General features: G+C 34.6%; 1 protein-coding gene across 2 annotated transcripts in view; it reads left to right on the forward strand.

The window, feature by feature from the left end:
- The first annotated feature begins 598 nt into the window (after positions 1-598).
- Positions 599-17,738, forward strand: part of LOC106617165 (cytotoxic granule associated RNA binding protein TIA1) — a 271,680-nt gene continuing 254,540 nt past the window's right edge. The window contains exon 1 of one of the 2 annotated variants that reach the window (XM_070105504.1): positions 599-2,803. In XM_070105504.1, the coding sequence (XP_069961605.1) occupies positions 2,512-2,803 (292 nt within the window). In that variant the 5' untranslated portion in view covers positions 599-2,511. The remainder of the gene's footprint in view (positions 2,804-17,738) is intronic. The other variant, XM_070105503.1, reaches the window with a different exon arrangement.

The raw sequence follows: 17,738 nt of genomic DNA on the forward strand, positions 1-17,738 counted from the left end.
CATATTAAAAAATTAAAGGGCTTATTTGTTTTTATACAAGTTCAGCTAGCTAATTTCTAAAATTTTCCTGAAATATATAATTATTATATCTAGCATACATTCTTCTTTACAAAAATATCTCAAAATATTTAAGTATAATAAAATAAGACAGATTTTTAGCGCAATTTATTATTAATAATATTCTTAGCTACAAAATTTTTTTTAAATGCTTAATACCTAAGCATATTTGTGAAGAAAAAATTTTAAGAACTGTGCTATATTTCTTATAAATTTACATTACAAGCGTTTTGGCTTTAATTGTGTGTGTATAAAGTTAGTATTTTTTATTTTAAAGGTTTCTAAGAATATTTGAATTATTATTGATTTTATTGTCTCATTTAGTTTTTTAATTATTCTAGCAGTTTCTGGTTTTTATTTTAATATTTAGAATAGCAAATTAATTTAACTTTCATTAATAAGTCAATTAACATTGAACCGCCTAAAAATATAAATTTCAATTTTGCATAAAGTTATTTTATAACTAAACTTCGTAATATTCACACTAATCAAAAGTAGCAATTAAATTACACGCAAACTTTCCAGACCTGTATTTGAAAGTGTTTGGGCTTCTACATTACGCCCAAGTTAATTGTTTATTTAACTTATATATTCTTTTACACCGCAGAATACACGCTGCACTGAAAACGAGCGCAACAGACAAATTAAAAATTAAAAGCCAGTAAGTTTCATAAAAGCCGCCATAACAACAGCAGCGGCTGACCGGCCAAGCGCAGCCCTTGCGGTGCGAAAAAGCGCCAGAAACAACGTGAACGCTCCGGCATTTCACATTAACACGCGCCAAGTGCTGGCAGTGATTAGTGACAGCTGATGATGATGACGTGGTGTTACGATTTGTAGCACACAAAAAAAAAAAATACTAGAAAGTATACGCGGCGCGTTCACACTGGTGAGACGGTTTTTTTATTTTTAGAGCAAAAAAAAAAAACATTATAATAATGAAATTTTCAAAATCAGTGTAGAGAAAAATTTAATTTTAATAAGTAACTTCAGTATATTTATATAATTTAATAAAAATAAGAGCGAGCATCGCGTATATAAATATTTGTTGCATTTGATGGAGGCGGGTGCGTATACGTAACATTGCGAACTACAGCTTCCTTCCGGTTGAATGACCATATAAAACGCTACAATGTTGTTGCCCTCGTTATGTATATATATATATAAAGAGAAATAACAGTTTTGAGTGTATACACAGTGTTAGTGCGGGAAAGTGAGTGAGAAAACTAAGCGAATAAGCGAAAGGCGTAGGAAGGCAGATACGGTGCTAGCTATGGCAACAAGCAACCTAGAAAATACGGCGGAAAAGCATATATACATACGCACACACACACATAAAAACTAAATATATAGTGGTCTACACACTTGAATTATATACACATGTGTATGTATGTATGTGCCATAAAAGTCAAGCTAACGAATGCAAGTAGCAACGAATAACTATATGCGCCACGCTCGTTGCAAGTCAAGATACATGCCACAGCCATCGCCAGGCAGCAATTGAAAACCGAAAGAAAAGTGAAAATTCTATTGTATGTGAATGTAAAACGGGTCGAGAAAAATTCGCAAACGACACACATGCACACACACAGCCAGACGTAGGAAATATTGGTAAAATTGTCATTATAAATCTAACGTCGCAGACGCTCGGCAAACGAAAATTCAGACAAAAAAAACAATAGAATAGCAATAAGAGTAAGAAAGCGTGGTGTTGATGCGACACAGTTGGAGCAGCAGCGGCAGCAGACGATAGTAGATTTTACGCTCAAAGTGCTATAAATTAACGTACGACGACCTCAAACGAAGTTCAGACACCCAAAAGCAAAGGACAGCAGCCGCCCACAACTAAGCCGGTCGCAAGCACTGGAGAGACACCGTGTGTGAGTGCAGAAGAAGCAGCAGAATTTTAGCAACAGATTTACCTTGCAAGCTGGTGTTGCGGCCGAGACGGAGTCGCCGTCGCCGTTTGTTGACACTCTCACTAAAGATAAATCAATAAGTGGAAAAGTACAAGTGCAACCACACACACACATACATACACAGAGTACACACATTTGGTGCACATTAAAATCACACACACATGCGACGGGAGAGTGGTGTGCCCGTGCAGTAGTGTTAAGTGTAAAAGTAGCAGCAGCAAAATATTTGAATTGCTTCGAAAACCAAACGTCCAGGCGCGCCAAAACTAGTCGGCCACTCAGCCGCTCAGCAAGCCAGCCAGCCAGCCAGTGGCCTTCAACACCTCACCGCACCACACCAGCTTAGCAGCAACGTCCACTTTTGTTTTTAATAGTGTCAAGCAAACGGGCGCCCAGTTGCCGCCAAGCGAAGGACCGACTACTAACCCAGCTAACTAAGTAGTTGACGCTGCCAGACTAGGGCAGCAGTAGTAGCAATAGCAGTTGTTGTTGTAAAAGTTTTCAAGTAGCAACCGGCAAAATTCATTCGCAAATTATGCTGGCCATGTCAACACTGATGATGCCAGCTCCCACCATAGCGATGGGGGCGCCGCCGCCGATTACAATGGGACCACATAAGCCACCGGAAACGAAACTGCTCGCCATACATCCGGCAGCTGTTGCGGCAAATGGCGCTGGTGGCGTCGGCCAGCAGTCGCATTTACAGCATAACGGTCAACATCCACAGTCACATCAGCAACAGCCGCCACCAAATCAGCAACAACAGCAGCAATCCCAACAGACGCAGCAACAAATCTCAGCCGGTAGTAATAACAGCAACAAGCCAGGTGAGTGCAGTATTTTTGTTGTGAGTCCACGGGGTGGGGCGTATTGTGTTAAGTGGCGGCGGCAGTCAGCGAGGCAGTTATTTCTTGCTGATTTTCACTTTTGAGTGTTTTGAAAATGATATGCAGCTGTTGAGGCCAATGGCTGTCTGCGGGTGGGTGATGGTTTAGAGAGCTGCAGTCAGCACTGACGGCAGCTGTGCCTTCTCTACTTGCCATCAACGAAATAAAATTGTTATCACTGATGTTGGTGTTTCACCTTTAGGCGAATTTCATACATTTACACTTATTTTTTGGTAGCTAAACTTTGTAGAGGGCAAGAAAGAGTGCTTTAGAAACCCAAATTTTGGTTGATAATTTTTTTGAGTTACACTTTTGAGTCCGCAGTGTTACCTCAATCGGCAAAGCTTGAAAAATGAATCAACTCAATATTTGCTAGAAAACCTTGCATTTTGAACTTTGCCACTTTTTGCGGCACAGCGTTCATTTAGCATAATTTATCTTGTCACTTTTGCATTGTTATATTTTTTTGTTGATTTGTTCTGTTTGCCAGCCAATCAAATGATTCATTACACTATTATTTATTCAACGCATTGCATAAATGTATAATATATAAGTATATATTTGTCGCTACATATGTACAGGCATTTGCCAGTGCCAACTTTGTGTTTCCTGCAATAAATTTAACAAATTATTTCGTTCGCTGGCATTAATATGTCACATACTCGAGATAAGCGATGATAAATGCAATTTAAGCATCGATTGCATTGAGAGAAGTTCGCTTTTAAACTTATGTAATTTTTTATCAGGCGAAAAATTTGTGCCTCATTTTTGTTGCGTGACCGACTTTTTTCGGGAGTTCATAAAGTGATGCATCTATATTTGCGACTTATGACTACTCGGATCTTGTATAAAATATTTGAAACTCTAAAAAATAAAATCAATATTTTATAGCTTGCACCCGTCAGCAACAAAAAACGTTTTTGTTTTAGAACTTATATCCGCATGACATAGAGATTTCCAGCACAAAATTGTGGATTTTGACGAGTTTAAATGGGTTTGGGTCGATTACTGAAATATCCATTTCATTTTTTTCTATAATCTATTTCTCATAACAACCTTTTTATTTGCAGCTAGGTGTTTTAAAACTACGAAAATTTTCTAAATTTACAAAACTATTAAGCATGGGTGTTAATTATATTAAGTTTTTATTAAAGATAATAGTGATTTTATTTTGTTTGTTTTTTTATTGATCTGCCAAAAGTTTATGTTAAATATTGCACTTTACACTTTTTAACAAATTTTGAAAGATGCCTTTAATTGAACTCTTTGCTAAGATGTACTACATAAAACAAATTATTTATTTTCGAATTGTTGAAACTTTGTGACCTTGCATTTATTTCGTTTATTAACACTTGTGGAACTTTACAATAAAAATTATAAGATTTAAGATTTTGCGTTGCGAATCTCATTTATTATTTTTCCTTTAAAATATTTATGGTTTATTTATGAAATTATGAGTTTCAAATGCTTATATAAGAAACTTTTGAAAATTGTTTAGCACACTAAGTGTTTCTCTGAAATGAATGCTGTACATAGTTTCAGGCGATATATTCATCGGCAAGTCAGAAGAATCGCGTTTTTTGTGATTTTAGACATTTTATTTAATAATTTTTTCATATAAAAAAATTTAATTCCCTTGATTGAAAAGGTATCAGTCGGTAAGGAAGATTTTTCTGCTTAAAAATATCACGATAGAAAAATACACGTAATGAACGAAGACCTAGTCCAAATGTTTTTTTTCTGACAGCTTTTCAAAAAATAAATAGTTTTTTGTAAAAACATTTGAACTTCAGAGTGGCCTAAAGTGGTAAGAAGATTGTGTGAAAAGTGGATCCGTTTAACCGTTCCGGAGAAATTTTCTCCACCCAGTCTGAAAACAGCGTTTAAAAAAAAACACATGAAAACCGGGGACCGATTACAATAAGTTAATTACTATAATTTCTTACAAATACGCTCATTATCCGTAATTATTTTTTATTCATATTCTTATTACATAAACCGTAGTTATACTAAAATTATCAACTATGTGTTGAAAGTACTTACTTTCGTTTTGAAATTTTACAAAAATGTTTGTAACTAATGTGCACAAAAGTACCCGTATTCGTTTAGAATGGTTGCTATAGCTAATAGAAGAAATCTTGCCGTGAAATAATGTCATGCCAAAGTTCTTAACGTATTATAATTCGCTTGAACACTCATGTTTTATGAAGAATAACAGGTATGGTGGCGCTGTAGTTTAAGGCCCGTTCTCTAATAAGTTTATCTAACATATCTCATAAACTTAAAGAGCTAAATCTGCAGAATTGTCTAATGCTAATACAGTGCAAATTATAAGATAATAACTACGCTTGATATCAATTAAATACATGTTAAAATTCTTTTCAATGAGGTAGTAACCGGAAGAGTAGAAACAGAAGCGTAAAATTATGTTACGAACGGGATATTTGAATTTTATCTGTGCATCAGTTCAAAATTTAAACTATGAACATGACACGGTCTACTTCCTTTTTATTATATGTTTCACATATCACAAATCATTTTACTGACTATGTATGCATTTACTTGTATAATTGAAAAATATTCCAATACAAGACCATTTTCAATTCCACCACCTTTTCAGGCATTAATATACATAACCTCGGCGTTTAAAAATCAGGATAAAATAAACTTTTAATAGTTCTTACATCAATTATGAAAAATTCCGCCCTCTCCATTAACTTGATCTCACTTAGTTTCGCATGGATTTTACCGAAACTTGCAAAAAACCTTTTACATATTCAACTATGAGTTAGTACTGAAAAACTATGAAATCAGCCCTTTCTTTTTCTTATATTGGAAATATGGTATAATGGTATTCAGGCACTCATTGAAGCTTAACCAAAATGTCTATATCTGAGATGATAATAAATAATGAGTGGCTACCTTTTATAATAGAAGCGATACCTTATTGTAGCTCAAAAACGTCCTCAGCAAATCATAACAAACATTTTTTTTTCGCCAAAATAATTTTTAATTATTTCTCTTTATTAATTATTTAAATAATTAGATCAACCTTAAATTATATTTTGTGGTTTTGGTCTATCTTAGTAAAATAGAATTGTTCCAAATGAATCGAGATTTAAACAAGAACGAGATTTTTCAAATAAAGTGGAGAAGTTCACGACATTATAGTCGCTGAAAATCACAAATTATATGGAAAACATATGGAAGTACTAACATTTTTCTCATGTACTCCAAAATCTTAAATAGATTAACAATAATCAAATATCAAAAATATTTTCGAAATATCTCGCTTATACAGAGCTTAAAGCTTACCGACTAAACTTATATTTACTTTCATAAAATCTCTGCTAAAATAAATATAATTCATTTTAAACAACCAAACTTTTGAATGCCGCAAATTCTGCAGTGAAATGCAAATGAAATTATCGTTAAACACTTTATGCTAAACAAAGCCTAAATAACAAAACAATCTTCGTAGTTTGTTTGAAGCACAAAATGGCGAGCAGACTAATTAAGGTTGGTGGGTGAGGAAACCTCGTTAGCTCAATGAAAGTATTAAAAGTAATAACACTTTAAGCTGCAGCCTACACAGACTACTACAAACAAAAACACAAAAATATTACAAATAAACATTAAGAGTAACAATAACAACCGCAGAGATGTGGCTTGCCACAGAATGCAAATAAGTGAAACAGACGCCAGTAGCTGGAAAAAATTAACAGAACAGGAAGTGGAGCAAGCGCTCGCAAACAGCAACAAAACATTTAAAGGAAAACCGCCAAGCTGTCAGAGCTGAGTCGATGAACTACACCAAATACTGTATGTAAAACAGTTAGCTTAAATCACAACAACAACTGATTTGGTTGCAGAGAAAGTGGCGAATTTTACAACTTGTATACAAAATTTAATTATTCGAGTGAAAAATTCCACACTTCAGTTGTGGGTGAGTGAGCAACTTGTTGTGTCGGCTTTTGAGCATGCAACGCAGCAGAGCGCATATTTATGAAAAACGGAATATAATTTAAAAATGAAAACAAAACGAAGAAACAATTTCTTACTACTGCTTTCTAATATTAAAGCATTTCTAGCGAGGAGAACACCAAATATTGTTTAGAGTTGACTAAGCGCCAAGTGTATGTTTATATGTAAATGAAGTTCTTAGCGATGATAATTGGAATAAAATTTTCTGCAAAAAGCTGGACAACCACTTGTCAAACTGGTAAGACGTAGATGGATGTGAACTGGCAACTGACGGCAATTGCGATGGAAATATTGTTGCGAAAAATGGTGTTGTGAGTGCAAAAATTGTATCTCGTAATTTGTATTTGTAGTACGCGTATTGTCTAGTCTTAGGAGTGAAAGGCTTTTATCATAGCAACGTGAAATCGAACCGAACTGAATTCTGAAGGAGGTACAGAGTACTACATTTATTAGAGAGGAGCATCTGTGATTTAAATTTTTTTTAAAATATGGGCGTAGCGCCGCCTTTTAATAGATTTGATGAACATACCTCTCAAACTACTTTAGCTAAATAAAGGAGATTTTCTCAGAACACATTTTTTTGTTATTCCCTCCTACAGAGGGATGAGACCAGAATGGATGAGATCAGATCATAAGCTCGCCTACTCCCCATTTAACGGTTTGGTAAAAATTTACTAAAAGTGCGTTAAGTCTTTTAATAAATGCGTCAAGGACATTAAATTTTACACCCGAGATGATGCGAGAATCCCAATCAATCAGGACCAATTGATTGACTGAACCAATTTCAACCAAATTTGGTAGATAATATCATTCTGACATTCTAATATTAGCGCGTGAAAAATGGCGAAATCGAACCACAACAAAATCTACTTTTCATGTAAAACAATTTTAAATTCCATCTATTTCTTTAATTTTCCAGTAGCAATTGTAAAAATTAGACGAAAACTATTCAAGCCCCAGTTACCTAATATATGGACCCCAGTGCTTATTGCTAACTTTTTAACGCAAATATCGTTCAATCTGTGAGATATATTATTGAAGGATGGAAATCATATCATCATCAAAAATGGGTTGAATCAGAATAATACTTTTTTAGCTCCCATACCCCTAATAGAAAGATTTTCGAAATTCCGGTTGAAATTATACCGCATATATCGGCATATAGTAAGTTATTTTAGTGAAATTGAGAGCGGGAGTTTTTCTAAAAATAGTGTATCTTTATGCTTAGAATGAATAAAATCGGGTGGAAAATTGAGGCTGACTTTGTTCTATAATATTGGTGGCGGTATTTGAGGTAATTTAATGAAACTCAGAAAGCACTTTATTTTGTTAGCAATATATAGTAATGCCAAAAATTATTAAAAAAATGGGTCAATACTTTCCTATCTCCCATATATCTTATATAAGACTTTCGAACTTAAGGTTGACTTTATACCGTATATATCAGTAAATACGTAAGATATTTTAACTAACGGAACATATACGTATATTATTGGATATACTATAGTTTAACGCCGAAAATATGTGAATTTAGTGTACGAATTACTCAACTCCCATATACTTCCTACCTATAATGATTTTATGTGTGTGTTACAAACAAGTATATATAAAATTACATACACACATGATATGATATATATAATAAACACTTCGATACGATATTAAAATGTTGCACAGAGAAATAGTTTTGTTCACCCATCGTTATTTGTAACATCTAAAACTAATCGATCTGATAAAAATACTTTTCGGTCAATATTTCTGATACGTGTGCAATTTAAATTAAGCTCTAAGATTCCATTACATACATACATACAACCCAAGCTAATAAAAGCGTGTTAAAAACATTTGAATTTCCTTAACCTTTTTGTTTTCTAAATTATTACTCTTATTGGAAAACTCATTGTAGAAGACTGGTATACCAGGTACTACTGTAAATACAAAAAAAATCCTAACACGAAAAATTTACTTAAAAATTTTTAAGTATTAATAATTAACCACCCAATTTGAGCATTTAAAGTTATCTAATCAAATATTCTGGAAACAATGTAGGCATTAATGCAAAAAAATTAACATTTCAACCGATTTTTGAATAATGCCTCAAAATTAGACTAATCGATTCTGTGAATTCAAAAAAAAAATCAAAAAAAAATAGATAGGTATTCAGTAAGAGCAAAATTCATTTCCTCTTATACCAAGAAAATAAAAGTAAAAGGGCGATTTCCATTCATTGCGTTACAAATAACGAGAAGCTCGACTTTTTTTTAATAAATAATATACGCCCTCCACGCATGGTTGGACGACTCAACGTCAATGAGTCGCCGATGTGCTTGAATGTCCTTAATTTGCTTTTCAAGATGCTGCGCGACCGCCGTGTCGCCAAATGCTAATGAATAGCGGCAAATTAGTGTATGCAACACTAACGGCTCAACCACCAAATGCATATAGTAGACAAATCTAACCACCACTTCTGCTGGTAAACCGCAAAAGCGCAGATGCACAGACATATTGAAGTTTCCGCAAATAATACACAAAACAATGACTGTGTGGAAAATCGCATAGCCTACAACAAGTACTGTGTAATACACGCGCTGCGTATAAACTTAGAAAATTTAATTTGTTCTTTAAGCTGTGAACAAGTGTTGGACTTTCCACAGCCATTACGGCGAATTTTATTTTCTCTTGCAACACAGCAACAACAACCACTCAATAGCTTTAGTTGCAGAAGGCAGTAAAACAGCCACGACTAACTGTAGGCAATTTTCTACTACAATACAGATAAACACGAGCCAGTCATGCCGCCACGATGCTGCAACACGATCAATGCAACGTCAATTTCATTGCGTTTTAAATAGATTTAGAGCCATGTTGCACATCGCTAAATGGCTTCAGAATTGAAATCTAGGCACAGACTCATGCAAAGCAAAAAAAAAAGATAAAAAAAAAGAAATGTGGCATTTGGATGTTGCGGTGTTGGGCGGGTGTTTGGGCGGTAGATAAACACGCTGTCTGTGTGCTTGTCTGCGGCGAAGTTAGCAGGCGTTGAAATTTCGAATTGCCGGCGTGTCAGCTAGCGCGTTGAATAGGCAAACCAGAGAAGGCGAATGTCTAAATGTCGTGCAACTTGCCTGTGTTCCATCATCAAATCAGTTGCTGAAATTGTTTTACTGTTCGTCGTTGATTTGCTCTCTACGTTCAGTTCCTGTTCTTTTTTTTTTTGTGTGTTTGTTGCTTCTGCTGTGTTGGCTCTCTGCGGGTGTTTCTATCGTTACTGTGCTTCATGCTTGCCTTGAGTGCAATTTTCAATACAAATACAAACAAGAATATTTCAAGGATGCGTTGCCATCGTTAAAAGTTCGCTGGCAATCCATTGCCGAAAGCCGTACACATATAACGAATACAGCGCAGCGTTGTGGCAGTGGGTAAAAGAGAAAGCGTTTCATAGACGAGTGGATAGCAGTTTAAGTTGTGCGCAACAATCTCTGCCAAATCGTTGCAGTCAAATGTGGCATAGACATTCGCAAATATGTGCAACTGCACCGAGTACTGTATGCAAATATACTAGTGCTAAACTAGTTGAGGTGAGAGGTGCAAATAGTCGACTTATTGGTAGCGAAATATATTGTCGATAGATGACGCTGCGATACCTGAAGTCCATACCATAAAATCACATTCATTACTCTATTAAACTCATTTGCGAAGTATGAGGCAAGAGGTATCCCACTAGATGGAGGACATATTCGAATTATTACTGAAAATAGCATTTATTATCCAATGGCTAATATTAGATAGATAGATAGCGTTGCTTTGTATTATAATCTATGCCAAATTTTGTCATAGTATCTTGTAAAATAAAAAGCTTTTAATGCTGGGACGTAAATTTAAATGAATAGGTTGTATGGCAGATCTTTTCCATACAAGAGCTTGAGTTTGATGGGTCAATTTGTATGACAGCCATATAATATGGTGTTAAGATATCGGTGTTTCCTCATATCTCAAAAACTGAGAGACCATTCCGCTTATATGCAGACAGAACCCTTCGGACGAACATACCAAACTCGACCGAGCTTACCACGCTAATCATTTATATACCATATACCCTCCGACTTTTCCTTCTGGGTAGAAAACTTAATTTTTAAAGTGGCAAACGTAGTACATGAAGATACTCATAGGGAAAATAACATTTTGGGTCAGTTTATTAATAATAGGTATTACATTATGAATGAATCGGAACTATTTGGAGCTATGTATATACTTGTAGTGATGTTAAGTTAATAATTCGCTTTAAGAAACTAATATTATCGTACAAGAATTAAAAGATGTGACGGTTCCAAACCCAAGACTTCTTGAAAATTTCAAATGCTCCCTCAAAGTAGATATAGGTCGCAGCAAAGTTGTGCTAGATATTTGGTTGAGCTTTTCTTGCTGAAGCACGTTAAAGAAGTGTTGAAGACCCTTCTAAGGAGATAATAGCATGTTAGGTTTCAGATATACAACTACTGTCTACATTAGCTTTCGTTAGGTGATCTACTATTTTGCGAATGAAAAAAAAAAAACTTAAATTTGATAATTCGGAATTCGGGTCCAGAATTCATCGAACGGTACTAGTATATATAGCCCTACTGGGCAGTTCTTGATTTACCCACATATTTCATCATATGGTACATACATATTCATTTTTATCCATTTCGACATACTAATGCACATAGTGCTTTATATGGATTTATGTGTGTATAATGAAATGGCTCACATTGGAAATGCGGTGGTTGTACGCTGAAGCATCACTTTTGCGTAAGCAAAATCGGCAGACAAATATCCAGACGCATACCTTTACTTTTGTTTGCATACAGACACCCATACATGCACGTGTATAGGTATGTACAGAACCCATTGAGTGCAGCATACAAATTGTTGCGTACATAAATACCGGAACATCCACGCTGCAATGGCACATACAAATCTCGTTATATGCACCAACACAAACACATGTATGTATGTAATAGAGGTATGCATGTCTACTTGTGAATGAAGTTGTACAGGTTGCTGTGCATGATGGCAAATCATTGGAGGCAGGCAGGTGGTTTGGTGTCATTAAAGCTCGATGTTTAAATCTATAAAAACACACACACATACTAAAAGCGTAAATGCATTTTTTTATCGTTTCAATATGAGATAACGGTACTCAGAGAGGAAATGTTAAATAGATCACGGTGGGAGCATAATCCCAGATATAATAAAGATTGTGTTTTCAAGTTGATAACTTTTATTTAAAATAAAATGCAGAAAATTATTTCAAAACGTTAATACTACACAAGCTTTCTAAAAGAAACGAAAAACACTCCTAAGGTTTTCGACATGCGCCAGTCGCTAATTTACCTTGAATGCTTAGAACCTAAATAGTCTTTTCGGTATTGTGCTCTGTAAGTTTGCCACACAAAATCAGAATTTTGAAAATAAATTTGGGCGATAATCTGTCGAAGTACGCTGAAATTAGATGTCGGGCATATATGTTGAATTGGACAGTAGCCTTTGCAGTCCATCTAGAAATTTCCTTACATTTAAATACACCCATTATAAAGCCAATAGGATTATCAAAGTGCCGAAGTAAATTGATAACACTATTTTATACAGATTTTTAAATATATATTTTTTTTTAACATCACTCCTGGAATTCAGATATTTCTACTGTTTATGAACCATATTCACAGTTTGCAGTTAAGAGTCAGCGACTTAGTTGTCAAAAATAGGAATCTAAGCTTTAAATAACTCTTAACACAGACAAGAAATGGGAAGGAGCAGTTTAATTCAAAAAACATAGGTTATTATTATAACTTGGAGTTTTAGATACTTACTAACTGAGAGAATTCATTAATTTCCAACTTTTCTGTGCTCTTAAGTATACTAAGAACTAGTTTTAGTATACTTGTTACATATAGTGTATATACATATAGTATAGCCGACATCTTCAGCATTCAGTAGCTGTATATTTATTAGACAAATGTCGCTGTTGTCATAAAGTTTTGCATTTATGGATTTGGTATCAGTAAAACTTGCCAGATGAGGCTTTTCTAGATAAAATCGATACAAAGCTTGTTCTATGTTTGACAAAAGAAATGCAACATCTTTAAGTGAAATTCTTGACGGTTTCGGCTCAGAAAACTTTCCTTATGAAGGCGGTATTTAGAAAACTAAGTAAAAGCGATCGATAAAAGAAGCGTTTAGAATAAAATGCTGTGTCCCATACTCATACAAAACATCCATGATACTTAAAGATGCGAGCACATATTTACTATTAATAAGAAAAAAGCTCGCAAAAAAATAAGAAATAACTGAGAGAACGCCCGCAAAATGTTGATAAAAGTGCTACAAGAAACTAAGCTGCTTATTTTAACCAGCGCATCAGACACAATTTCCGACAGCAACGTCGCATCACTGCTCTCTTCTGGCGCACAACAGCAGCAACGAAAGCGAATACCATGCAACAGATGCCACATTATAACTACACTTCAGAGCATGAGCAGCGCTAACTCCACGCTCTAATAATAACATAACGGTTAAATATTTACTTAACATTGAAATTTCAAAACTCTTCGGATTACGAACGCTTTCTTCTCTCACTGCATGCGTTACACATAAGTTGTCGCAACGTCTTATTTGCATGTGAGCCTGGCTGTGTGTGTGTGTGTTTAATGGCGTCGCTAATATGCTGTGTTAGTGGCGGCTGAGATAGCGTGGAGTTTAGCTGTAAGTTGCGCGAAGTGCAAACGAAAAGCTTAAATTTGTGGTAGACACTTTGCAGCAATACAACCGATGACAACTTTTTGTTGTTGCTGCTGCTATTGTTTTGCGTTAGTTAATTTATCTAGCAACTTTCGAGTAAAGCATGGAAAGATGTGTGCACATACAAACAAACAAAAGTGCATAGGTATGTGTGAATATGTCTTTGTTTCAAAATTTTGCTTTGATATTTGTTTGCGTAGAGTATTCAACGCGCATTCTTCTATGTTTTGGTTGATGAAATTTTGAAAACTTCTACGCACAGTTCATTGTTTACACTGGCACTGACACTTGTCTCACTCTCTATATATTCCCACATGGATATATGTACTATGTTGTAGCATCCCAGCATTAAGAATAATTTCAACTTTGCACGAATACATTTTGTCTTGAATTTTGAACTCTTTCGCACGCTGTTTAAAACCTGAATATAACCCAATAGAGAAGAAGGATTAATGTTTGAGACTGATTTTATGAGTGGCGTACAAATTTAGTGTTTCGCAAATCGATCGCAAATTAAAAATGTGTAGTCTGTGCCAATGAAGATAATAAAATATCAAAGCAGGTGTTTCAAACTTTCGAGAACTCGATCAAGGGAATATTGAGGGAAAAAATAAATCGTTATGATAGAGTTTCTGGTTCTATCCCAATAATGATTTCTTCGATAAACACTTTGAGTGTCTTAGTCTTAAGTCTTATTTTCACTATAAAAAAGTATTTTTCAATATTTTAGCAATTATTTCGTAAAAATACTATTTAGATATATTTTATATACACACATATTCTTTAAATTATCTTTCATTTATCATTCAAGAATCAGCTCTTCCCCTGAGTGCCTATAAATATTTATACAAGTATATACGAGTATATTCTAAAGGTCTTATGCACATCTGGAAAGCAAAAACTTAGATCAATTTCAGCTCTCAAAGACTACTACCATAAGGCGTTAAAAAATGTTGAAACTTCGGTTTATTACCTAAATTATTCATTTTATCGGATTGTTCTTTCTTTCCAAATTCTCACAAAAGAAGTTCGTGAAGCACTATATATCGATTTTTGCTTAATATAAACCACTACATAATTGTAATGATTTTACAAAATAGAACAGACACTGTGTCTGAATACACTGAAGACTACGGTCAATCATTATTTTCGGTCTACTTTTTTCTCCTAGATATTTCAGGAATACAAACTGTAGCAGTATTATGACTAAGGTATGCAAAGTAGAAATATCGGAATATGAATTCCATACACTCAATAGACGGATCGCACTCCAGCAGCGAATCAAATAAAGGTAAAACCTTTTAGTAGCCAAAACGAAATACGTTGAGGTTTCTAGGCTGGCTGGACTTCTAGTAATAACTGGAGGCTACATTTTTTTTTTTATTGGAGATGTAAGGGGTGTAAGGTTACCATAACATCTTAGCGCAATGGATCTGGAATGGCTAATTGCAGTTGCAGGCAATCTTTAAGATAGTCTAATAACTGTTATCGTTCAGAAGGCTGTATCCAATATCCGAGAAAGTTTAAATTATGTTTAATATTCTTATACCCATATTACAAAAAGGTATATTTACGGGTCCATTTTGGTTAAAAACTTCAATCTATTTTGCACGGAAAAAGATACTATATTTGAAAAACATTACTCTGCTAAATGGCGCCAGAATTAGATTATTACTACAACCAATATTTAAAATAAGGCCCAATATTCTTCATATCGTATAATACTTTTCAAAATGCTTTATGTATTTGGCTATATTTCTATATAATATTTTTGTCAATAATACTTTGTAATATATAGAGATCGTTAAATACTCGGTTGCAGACTTTGAAGTTAGCTAGGAACAAAATCGGCAATTTGTCGGGACTACCTTAGGAATTAGTAAAGCTTGAAGGCAAGGTAGTAGAATTTAAATGAAATTTTTCTACCATAAATAGCGAGAAACATATTTTCCTACCATAGATATAAGAAAACAATATTTTAAAAAGATTTTCGGCTAAAAGTTTCACAGCTGTGTAAGGGTACTCTATGGTTTATAATCGCGCAAGAACTTTACGATGTCGTTCAAGCGAAATTGACTGTCTGGGCTGAATTGAAATTATTTTAAGGGAAATCGCAAAAAACTTTCATACGGTACATTTCGCTGGTGTTGTTTATCGATTATGCCGCGCAAGTCTTGAACTTTTGGAAATCTCACGAAGCGGCAGAATTCGATCAGGCAAAGATAAGGTAAAATTATCACATATTGTACTGTCATCAACTAGTTTCATTGCTTATATCAAACTCGTATTCTAGCCACTTTAGCAACGCGAAAACAAAAAACTAGTGATTTGTCTACAAAAATTAATTTGCAGCAATTAAAGACGAAGAAGTGGTGTTTAACCTAAATTTTATGTACTGAAGAAGGTACGAGTATATTAAGTTTGCCACGAAGTTGGTAACATCCAGAAGGAAACTTGAAGTAAAGCTTGGCCGGTACGCTTTCAGATTTGGAGATATATATAGCTACCACACAGCTGAAATTTTTTCTTATTTTTTTTATAAGATAATAAATGAAGTTCCCTGATAGCTTAGGCTATTTTATTATATTTATTAATAGTATAATAAATATTAGTATAGAACTAATGAGTGAATTTCGAGTACCTGTTAAATACTCTGAAAGATATAGTTTCTTGCCATTCCATATATGTATTATACAATCAATGGGGTATGGACGCAAAAACAAATTTTTTAAGCACCTTATTATTATTATATTTCGCATTTCGTTTTGCTGTTAAAAGCGCTGCAAAGTGTGCGAATTTAATAGCTGTGAAAAATAGCATGTCAAGTGCAGTGTTTTTGCTGTTGAAATTAACGCATTAAATAAATGGCGCCTAAGGCAACAGCATAAAATATAAATGATGTTTAACATAGACAATGGATTACAATTTGTTTGGAAATTTTATTTGTCTCCCCAGAAGGTATTATACACACGGCACACACACATAGTCAATATAAAAACGTAATAATGCGCACATTTAAGTGTCAATTCAAATAATAACGCTTGTTTTTTCTTCCTTGCTCACTGAGTAGCACTTCAAAAGCGATTTAATTAACGCATTTATTTGCTAGTCGAGTATCATTTCAAAGCTTTCGACGGCAATTCGGCGACGTTTGTCAATTGCTTTGTTTCGCTGCAATTGAATGCACTTCAAATGACTGCAATCGAGTTACGAAATGTGTCTTTGTATGCATATGTAGGTGTGAGCAGTGAATAGCACACATACATACACAAACAAACACTATAAAGGGCTTAGCTCCGCTTTCATAGGCATTCACCCATATACATGTGTTTGTATTTGTGTTGTTTGCTGCAACTTTCGCTACTTCCGCACCTCCTTTTGCAATGAAGGTATATATGAAAGCAGACACATACATATACATATGTATACACACAGTTGCACGTAAATTGTCTTCTTTATTTTCCACTTCAATTTCATTTGTTTAGCGGTGTGCACGCGTTTTGCCTTCTTTATGCCACAAATGTTGCACTGTAAATGAAAAGTTTACATTTCATTGCTCAATTTGGCATTTTGGCAGTGACATAGAAAATAATACTCATACGCCCCACGTATGGCAAATGCCGCTAACACGACAAATGTGGGTGCATCGAAATAGTTGCTTAACACATATATACTTGGCATTCACATTCAAGCGCATTTCGCATTTTGCAGCGCACTCGTGTGTGTGCATTGCCATCTTCCTCTTCCTCTCTCTCGCTCTCTATATATGTATGTATATGCGCATGTTAATGCGCGGGTGTGTTCGTTTGTTACAGCTTTCGAGTTTAGTTGCAACTTTTTTCTTCCTTTTGCGTATTTTTATTCAATTGCCCTTTACATAGTTGTTATTTGGCATTTTGGTGTAGCCATTCGTGCGTGTTGCATGTTCGTCACATGTTGCAATTGTGGCAAATTTGCTACAACTTTGAGATTTGCAGTTTTTAACAATTATACTTTTTTTAATGTTACAAATAATATTGTTAGTGTCCTTGCGAATTTGTAAACTATTTTTGAAGGCATTCTGTAAACGTCGGACTAATGCAGCTTGTTCTGAAGTCGAAGTGGCAACAATTCC

The sequence above is a fragment of the Bactrocera oleae genome, chromosome 2 (genome assembly GCF_042242935.1).
Source record: "Bactrocera oleae isolate idBacOlea1 chromosome 2, idBacOlea1, whole genome shotgun sequence".
Taxonomy (NCBI): Eukaryota; Metazoa; Arthropoda; class Insecta; order Diptera; family Tephritidae; genus Bactrocera; species Bactrocera oleae.